We start from the raw sequence: 9,844 nt of genomic DNA, 5'->3' as shown, positions 1-9,844 counted from the left end.
AGATAATAGATAGATAATAGATGACAAATAGATAGATAGATGATAGATAATTTATAGATGATAGATAACAGATAGATAATAGATAGATGATAGACATGATAGATAATAGATAGATAGATGATAGATAATAGATAGATAATAGATAGATAATAGATAGATGATAGACAGATGATAGATAATAGATAGATAATAGATGGTTATTTTCTCAGCCTGGTAACTTTCTTCTTCTTCTGTGGATGGAGCTGTGCGAGCCGTTTCTTGCGAGTCGTGCTGATGTTTTATCGGCACCATTTTGGACTGGATATAAATGTTTTAATTGCATTTTTGAGCGAGAAGCGGCGACCAAAAAATGTCCAATCTGTCCATACAATATTTTATTTATTTTTTTGCTTTTCGTTGTTTGCGTACAATTTACTATTTCATTTTTATGGTAAATTATGGAGCCTCGTTATGCGCTGCCGGGAATGGCAAGATGGCCGCACTCGCGCATTTCTCTCTCTTTTTCCATTTACTTTTACATGAGCCCTGAAGATTGAAAACTTTGCTTGGAAATTTTTCAGACTCCCACACCAACTATTGGAGAGAGAATCGAAAACGTGACCACTTCTGCATTGACTATGAGACCCCCAAGACACAGGTGGGTCCCACCTATCATATATTTATTTACGGGATGGGAGTACCCCTTTTCGGCCGTCCAAAAACTTGGCAGACGACCAATGACATAGCCCGACGATTTGCGCTTGTGATCGATCATTTGGACTTACTTTGGGTCCCCGAACAATTTCCATTCATGTTGGCCGCATGTCCACTTTACGAGACCACCCATGATTTTTGGGATCATTGGATCAGGAACAATGGTTTGAGTATCAACATGGCGTCTCATCTGCATCCAAAGAGACAGGCGTGCCTGTAAACAGGAGCTGGAGGGGGGTAAACGGCCCCCCGCCTCCATGTATTGTAAGGATCAATGGACGTGCAAATAGGAGATCTGGTTACTAGGTATCTGGGGAGCTGCAATCCCCACATTGCAGATAGCAGCCATTATTATCTCCATGTCTATACAGATGACATAACATGTGAGGGTTAATGGCGGAGATAAGCATCTGTTTGGCAGCTCCTTATCTCCTGTACAGATGCTATCATGTAAATTATGAGGACCCCCCCCAGTCTATGGAGGAACTATAAGATCAGTCCCACTGAGTGACAATGGTGCTAAAACTGGAAATACATGTCCTATTTAATGCCGCCCTTTTTTGGTTTCAGAAAGACAGGTTCTGCGTGTTTTCGCGTCGGACTGTCATGGATCATTCACTGAAGAAAAAAAACTCAAACGAATTGTGTGTAGTTAGGCTCCATTTATCAGAAAGGTAAAGCAGGCCTCGTTGTCCATAGCAACCAATCAGAGCGCAGCTTTCATTCTTCCACAGCACTGTGAGGAATGAAAGCTGCGCTCTGATTGGTTGCTTTGGACAACGAGGCCCGCTTTACCTTTCTGATGAATGAAGCCTAACTACACACAATTCTTTTGGGTCTTTTTTTATTATTGTTAATCTATAGCCCTGTGTAGACATAATCCATGTACACCTAAAGTGAATGTTAATAAGGGGGGGGACACACAGAACCTGCCGAAAGGGCGGCATTAGATTCAACGTTTATTTGGAGAGAAACAGAATACAGGCCTCGTCCATAGCAACCAATCAGAGCGCAGCTTTCATGCCTGACAAAGCTGTAGGAGAATGAAAGCTGAGTTCCGATTGGTTGCTAAGCACAACAAGGCCTGTTTTGTTTTTACTGGAAATACACGTCGGATTTAATGCCGCCCTTTTGGTTTCTGAAAGACAGATTCCCCCTTATTAACATTCACTGTAGGCATACATAGATCATAATAATAATAAAAAAAGACCCAAACGAATTGTGTGTAGTTAGGCTCCATTTATCAGAAAGGTAAAGCGGGCCTCGTTGTCCATAACAACCAATCAGAGCGCAGCTTTCATGCCTCACAGTGCTTGGGAAGAATGAAAGCTGAGCTCTGATTGGTTGCGAAGGGCAACGAGGCCTGTTTTTTCTCGAAGACCGATTTCTACAGCTTCTGATTGATCCGACTGTGGACAAACTGGAGAGAAGCGACAGTGATAGAGACATACAGTGCCTACAAGTAGTATTCAACCCCCTGCAGATTTAGCTGGTTTGATAAGATGCAAATAAGTTAGAGCCTTCAAACTGCAAACGGGAGTAGGTTTTATGAACAGAAGCATAAATCTTACAAACCAAAAAGTTATGTTGCTCAGTTGAATTTTATTAAATTTTAAACATAAAAGTGTGGGTCAATTATTATACAACCCCTATGTTTAATATTTTGTGGAATAACCCTTGTTTGCAATTACAGCTAATAATCGTCTTTTATAAGACCTGATCAGGCCGGCACAGGTCTGTGGAGTTATCTTGGCCCACTCCTCCATGCAGATCTTCTCCAAGTTATCTAGGTTCTTTGGGTGTCTCATGTGGACTTTATTCTTGAGCTCCTTCCACAAGTTTTCAATTGGGTTAAGGTCAGGAGACTGACTAGGCCACTCCAACACCTTGACTTTTTCCCTCTTGAACCAGGCCTTGGTTTTCTTGGCTGTGTGCTTTGGGTCGTTGTCTTGTTGGAAGATGAAATTACGACCCATCTTAAGATCCTTGATGGAGGAGTGGAGGTTCTTGGCCAAAATCTCCAGGTAGGCCGTGCTATCCATCTTCCCATGGATGCGGACCAGATGGCCAGGCCCCTTGGCTGAGAAACAGCCCCACAGCATGATGCTGCCACCACCATGCTTGACTGTAGGGATGGTATTCTTGGGGTCGTATGCAGTGCCATCCAGTCTCCAAACGTCACGTGTGTGGTTGGCACCAAAGATCTCGATCTTGGTCTCATCAGACCATAGAACCTTGAACCAGTCTGTCTCAGAGTCCTCCAAGTGATCATGAGCAAACTGTAGACGAGCCTTGACATGACGCTTTGAAAGTAAAGGTACCATACAGGCTCGTCTGGAACGGAGACCATTGCGGTGGAGTACGTTACTTATGGTATTGACTGAAACCAATGTCCCCACTGCCATGAGATCTTCCCGGAGCTCCTTCCTTGTTGTCCTTGGGTTAGCCTTGACTCTTCGGACAAGCCTGGCCTCGGCACGGGAGGACACTTTCAAAGGCTGTCCAGGCCGTGGAAGGCTAACAGTAGTTCCATAAGCCTTCCACTTACGGATGATGCTACCAACAGTGGAGACAGGTAGGCCCAACTCCTTGGAAAGGGTTTTGTACCCCTTGCCAGCCTTGTGAGCCTCCACGATCTTGTCTCTGATGGCCTTGGAATGCTCCTTTGTCTTTCCCATGTTGACCATGTCTGAGTGCTGTTCACAAGTTTGGGGAGGGTCTTAAATAGTCAGAAAAGGCTGGCAAAAGAGATCTTTAATCCACACATGTGAAGCTCATTATTCTTGGTGCCTGAACTACTTCTTAATACTTTAGGGGGACCAAACAGAATCCTTGTGGTTTGAGGGGTTGAATAATAAATGACACTCTGAATTAACTTTTAACGTTTTAAAAAAAAAAAAAAAAATTTGCTGCAGTGCATTTCCCACTTCCAGGCTGATCTACAGTACAAATGTCACAATGCCAAGTTAATTCCGCATGTGTCAACCAGCTAAATCTGCAGGGGGTTGAATACTACTTGTAGGCACTGTATATATTATATACATCCCAACCATGGCGTCTGCAGTATATGACTATAGGTGCCTAGTTAATAAAAGCCCCAAATTTGATGATTTTGTGGAAACAATAAAATTACCCAAACCCTCCTGTATAAATGGCGGTCTTGTGCTCCTCAGATCGCTGCTATTGGGGGCCTTAAAGGGGCGGCAGAGAAGAAATATGGCTGATCCCCATACACATGTCAGACGGTAGATCACGTCTGTGGCTGAGGCCTCATTCAGACGCCCGTTTATCACCATAGTGATAAAAATGGAGACTTGGACCGAAAACGGATAAAAATTTCATCCACAGAGTCTATTTTTATTCACGTACAAGAAAAAAATGAATAATAATTTTAGTCATTATTGGATCTGATTGCTGCCGCAGTCGTCTTTCCTTGACAATGGCATTTTTTTTTCCCTGTGGGCTGATGGATTGCCATGGCAACAAGGTGTCTGATGAAGACCCCCGTCGACGCCATCTTTGTACTCCCAGGTGGTCCAGCCACAAAAACTACATGGAAAAAACGAGCCCCAACAGAACATTAAAAAATTACCGGACTCAGAAAATGGCGACAAAAACTAACAAAAAATATATTTTTTTATTTAAAAAGTTTCACTTTTATTCTTTTTTTTTTGTAGCCAATAAAATCTATAGTAGTTTGATATTGCCGTCATCGTACCGACCTGGAGAATAATATTAATAATTATTATTCATTAATTTAATCATTTTAATTATTATTATTAATTTTTTATTATTTTTTTTTTTAGCCTTTTCATAATCACAAGGAGGTTTTTTTTTCTCCTGTTTTTCAGTATATGGTTAAAAAAAAATACAACTTGACCCGGAAAAAAAAGCAAAAACGCTCGTACGGCCAATGAGAAGAAAAATTATAAAAATAAATAGAGGAAAAAATAAATAAAAAAATAAAAAAATCACCTGGAAGGAAAAGGTTAAAACTTTGGATTCACAGATTGTATCAAGTGTGACACCTGGTGGTTAATAGTGGAACTGCACGTGAGATAAACCTTCCCCTAACACAGTTGAACCCCAATGTACAGCATAGTACACAGCTTTTTTTTTTAGTTTTTAATTTTAAGGGATCTGTTTTTATTTAATGTCAGTCCCAGTGCGGATAGAAATCGTTCCAGAGCCTCAGAAGCTGAAAATCCTCCTGGAATTACACAGGTTCCTTGTCACTACAGTGCCAGTGTTTGTTGCGAGTAATGTCAATAAAGTTCATACAAAAAAAAAAAACATAGAAAAAAATACGTCGAACATAGTAGACACGCCCAGGAGCCGCGGACCAATAGGAGAGCACGTCGTGATTATGGGCTCAGTTTCGGTTTTGCCCGAGTCAAAGATGGCGGATCGGCTGACGCAGCTGCAGGACGCGCTGAACTCGGTGAGTGATTCCCGGTCCCGATGTCCGCCCGAGACTTCTGGTTCATTCGCTGTGTTGTGCAGAGCCGAGGGGAAGGTGATACAGTGACAACCGAGACATAGTCACATGTTGTATTGTGTGGTTACTGGATGAGTGTGCTCAACCCATCATTATCTGTGCGTACTCCAGAGCTGCACTCACTATTCTGCTGGTGCGGTCACTGTGTACAGACATTACATTACTGATCCTGAGTTACCTCCTGTATTATACTCCAGAGCTGCACTCACTATTCTGCTGGTGCAGTCACCGTGTACATACATTACATTACTGATCCTGAGTTACATCCTGTATTATACTCCAGAGCTGCACTCACTATTCTGCTGGTGCAGTCACCGTGTACATACATTACATTACTGATCCTGAGTTACATCCTGTATTATACTCCAGAGCTGCACTCACTATTCTGCTGGTGCAGTCACTGTGTACATACATTACATTACTGATCCTGAGTTACATCCTGTATTATACTCCAGAGCTGCACTCACTATTCTGCTGGTGCAGTCACCGTGTACATACATTACATTACTGATCCTGAGTTACATCCTGTATTATACTCCAGAGCTGCACTCACTATTCTGCTGGTGCAGTCACTGTGTACATACATTACATTACTGATCCTGAGTTACATCCTGTATTATACTCCAGAGCTGCACTCACTATTCTGCTGGTGCAGTCACCGTGTACATACATTACATTACTGATCCTGAGTTACATCCTGTATTATACTCCAGAGCTGCACTCACTATTCTGCTAGTGCAGTCACTGTGTACATACATTACATTACTGATCCTGAGTTACATCCTGTATTATACTCCAGAGCTGCACTCACTATTCTGCTGGTGCAGTCACTGTGTACATACATTACATTACTGATCCTGAGTTACATCCTGTATTATACTCCAGAGCTGCACTCACTATTCTGCTGGTGCAGTCACTGTGTACATGCATTACATTACTGATCCTGAGTTACATCCTGTATTATACTCCAGAGCTGCACTCACTATTGTGCTGGTGCATTCACTGTGTACATACATTACATTACTGATCCTGAGTTACACCCTGTATTATACTCCAGAGCTGCACTCACTATTCTGCTGGTGCAGTCACTGTGTACATACATTACATTACTAATCCTGAGTTACCTCCTGTATTATACTCCAGAGCTGCACTCACTATTCTGCTGGTGCAGTCACTGTGTACAGACATTACATTATTGATCCTGAGTTACATCCTGTATTATACTCCAGAGCTGCACTCACTATTCTGCTGGTGCAGTCACCGTGTACATACATTACATTACTGATCCTGAGTTACATCCTGTATTATACTCCAGAGCTGCACTCACTATTCTGCTGGTGCAGTCACTGTGTACATACATTACATTACTGATCCTGAGTTACATCCTGTATTATACTCCAGAGCTGCACTCACTATTCTGCTGGTGCAGTCACTGTGTACATACATTACATTACTGATCCTGAGTTACATCCTGTATTATACTCCAGAGCTGCACTCACTATTCTGCTGGTGCAGTCACTGTGTACATACATTACATTACTGATCCTGAGTTACATCCTGTATTATACTCCAGAGCTGCACTCACTATTGTGCTGGTGCATTCACTGTGTACATACATTACATTACTGATCCTGAGTTACACCCTGTATTATACTCCAGAGCTGCACTCACTATTCTGCTGGTGCAGTCACTGTGTACATACATTACATTACTAATCCTGAGTTACCTCCTGTATTATACTCCAGAGCTGCACTCACTATTCTGCTGGTGCAGTCACTGTGTACAGACATTACATTATTGATCCTGAGTTACATCCTGTATTATACTCCAGAGCTGCACTCACTATTCTGCTGGTGCAGTCACTGTGTACATACATTACATTACTGATCCTGAGTTACATCCTGTATTATACTCCAGAGCTGCACTCACTATTCTGCTGGTGCAGTCACTGTGTACATACATTACATTACTAATCCTGAGTTACCTCCTGTATTATACTCCAGAGCTGCGCTCACTATTCTGCTGGTGCAGTCACTGTGTACATACATTACATTACTGATTGTAAGTTACATCCTGTATTATACTCCAGAGCTGCACTCACTATTCTGCTGGTGCAGTCACTGTGTACATACATTACATTACTGATCCTGAGTTACATCCTGTATTATATTCCAGAGCTGCACTCACTATTCTGCTGGTGCAGTCACTGTGTACATACATTACATTACTGATCCTGAGTTACATCCTGTATTATACTCCAGAGCTGCACTCACTATTGTGCTGGTGCATTCACTGTGTACATACATTACTGATCCTGAGTTACACCCTGTATTATACTCCAGAGCTGCACTCACTATTCTGCTGGTGCAGTTACTGTGTACATACATTACATTACTAATCCTGAGTTACCTCCTGTATTATACTCCAGAGCTGCACTCACTATTCTGCTGGTGCAGTCACTGTGTACAGACATTACATTATTGATCCTGAGTTACATCCTGTATTATACTCCAGAGCTGCACTCACTATTCTGCTGGTGCAGTCACTGTGTACATACATTACATTACTGATCCTGAGTTACATCCTGTATTATACTCCAGAGCTGCACTCACTATTCTGCTGGTGCAGTCACTGTGTACATACATTACATTACTAATCCTGAGTTACCTCCTGTATTATACTCCAGAGCTGCGCTCACTATTCTGCTGGTGCAGTCACTGTGTACATACATTACATTACTGATTGTGAGTTACATCCTGTATTATACTCCAGAGCTGCACTCACTATTCTGCTGGTGCAGTCACTGTGTACATACATTACATTACTGATTGTGAGTTACATCCTGTATTATACTCCAGAGCTGCACTCACTATTCTGCTGGTGCAGTCACTGTGTACATACATTACATTACTGATCCGGAGTTACATCCTGTATTATACTCCAGAGCTGCACTCACTATTCTGCTGGTGCAGTCACTGTGTACATACATTACATTACTGATCCTGAGTTACATCCTGTATTATACACCAGAGCTGCACTCACTATTCTGCTGGTGCAGTCACTGTGTACATACATTACATTACTGATCCTGAGTTACATCCTGTATTATACTCCAGAGCTGCACTCACTATTCTTCTGGTGCAGTCACTGTGTACATACATTACATTACTGATCCTGAGTTACATCCTATATTATACTCCAGAGCTGCACTCACTATTCTGCTATGTGTTGCAGCTTGCGGACCAGTTCTGTAACGCCATTGGGGTTCTTCAGCAGTGCGCTCCTCCCGCCTCGTTCAGTAACATCCAGACGTCTATAAGTAAAGAGCAGCCCTCGAGCCCCACGGAAGGTGAGTGTCGCCTCCTCCTCCGGCAGACATGTGGTGGTCGTCTTTGTCGTGGTGGTCGTCTTTGTCGTGGTGGTCGTCTTTGTCGTGGTGGTCGTCTTTGTTGTACTTTCCTCTTGATCTTCTTCTCTCTTGCAGAATACGCTCAGCTCTTCGCCGCCCTCATCGCTCGCACCGCGAAAGATATTGACGTTCTCATCGAGTCTTTACCCAGCGAGGAGTCCACGGCGGCACTACAGGTGAGATGCTCTGCAGACATCGGTGGGGGGTCGGTGTAGATTGGTCGGTGTAGATTGGTGCAATGTGCCGGATTATCAGGATTTCCCAATTACAGGACTTGGTTTGTATCTTCTCTAGGCCGCCAGCCTGTACCAGCTAGAGGAGGAGAACCACGCGGCCGCCGCGCGCCTGGAGGAGGTGGTGTACCGGGGGGACATGCTGCTGGAGAAGATCCAGACGGCGCTGGCCGACATCGCTCAGTCACAGCTGAAGACGAGGAGCATCATCCACATGCAGCCGCTGCCTGAGAGCTAGCAGCAGGGGGCGCTCTCCCGCCTCAGGACTGAGATACCGAACTGCGTGCGATGGTGGCTGACTGCCCCCCCCCCCCCCCCACCGATCGCTAAAGCGAAGACCGATGGAGGAGAGTCCGCGCCTTCGTGTTAGCGATCGTGGGGGTCTCAGCCCCCTCGTGTTTATCAGATTTATATCTTTTCATGTCCCCAATTCTTCGCATTAAAGACTGGCGCCCCCTTCTGATCATTTAATGAGAGAAGACCCGCATTCCCCAGGATGGCACAAAACAGCCCCCGTCTGTCTCTGGAAACAATCTATCGTGCACCATCCTTCCCATTCACGACCAGTAGGTGGCCCCGTTGTCACTGATAAATGAGGCGCGGGAGGTACGAGTGGATTTTCTCCAGCGAGGACGGCTGCAGCGGATCCCGGGATCTCCACCGACGTTTGTAATCAGGTTTTTCATAATAAAAAAAAAAATAAAAAATAAAAAAAATTGGATGAGAAATACCTGATATTATTTATTTTTCTTCATGGCTTTGCTTTATATTTGCAAAAATATTCATTCCCTATAAAAATCAACAGATTTGTCCCAGACTGCTCTAGATTGTCGTCTGGTCTTAAAGGAGTAGAAGCCTCTTATATCTGAAACCTATGGGAGTTGTGAAACAGAGCTCCTCCCATAGAAGTCAGTGATAGGCAGCGGACAGGATAAGGGGGACCCCGCTCTCCAAATAGAAGCAAATCCCACATATGGCCTGAAATATCACCGGATTCTGGGCTAAGGAATG

At 43.6% G+C, this 9,844-nt stretch overlaps 1 protein-coding gene across 1 annotated transcript; it reads left to right on the top strand.

The window, feature by feature from the left end:
* The first annotated feature begins 4,978 nt into the window (after positions 1 to 4,978).
* MED21 (mediator complex subunit 21) lies at positions 4,979 to 9,631 on the top strand. The gene is made up of 4 exons (XM_073649414.1): positions 4,979 to 5,134; positions 8,426 to 8,540; positions 8,676 to 8,776; positions 8,895 to 9,631. Exons 1-4 carry the CDS (start codon positions 5,060 to 5,062, stop codon positions 9,069 to 9,071), a joined length of 468 nt encoding a protein of 155 aa, XP_073505515.1. The 5' UTR covers positions 4,979 to 5,059; the 3' UTR covers positions 9,072 to 9,631.
* The last annotated feature ends 213 nt before the right edge of the window (positions 9,632 to 9,844 follow it).

This window comes from Phyllobates terribilis, unplaced genomic scaffold (assembly GCF_046119375.1).
Source record: "Phyllobates terribilis strain yellow unplaced genomic scaffold, ASM4611937v1 Scaffold_10__3_contigs__length_209671492, whole genome shotgun sequence".
NCBI classification, from domain to species: domain Eukaryota; kingdom Metazoa; phylum Chordata; class Amphibia; order Anura; family Dendrobatidae; genus Phyllobates; species Phyllobates terribilis.
The sequence above is the reverse complement of the archived record's forward strand: the minus strand, read 5'-3'. Positions and strand labels throughout refer to the sequence as shown.

Coding starts and splice junctions, on each gene's coding strand:
- MED21 (XM_073649414.1), top strand. CDS start 5,060: ATGGGCTCAGTTTCGGTTTTGCCCGAGTCAAAGATGGCGGATCGGCTG. Junction 5,135..8,425: donor TGCAGGACGCGCTGAACTCG/GTGAGTGATTCC, acceptor TATGTGTTGCAG/CTTGCGGACCAGTTCTGTAA. Junction 8,541..8,675: donor GCCCTCGAGCCCCACGGAAG/GTGAGTGTCGCC, acceptor TCTCTCTTGCAG/AATACGCTCAGCTCTTCGCC.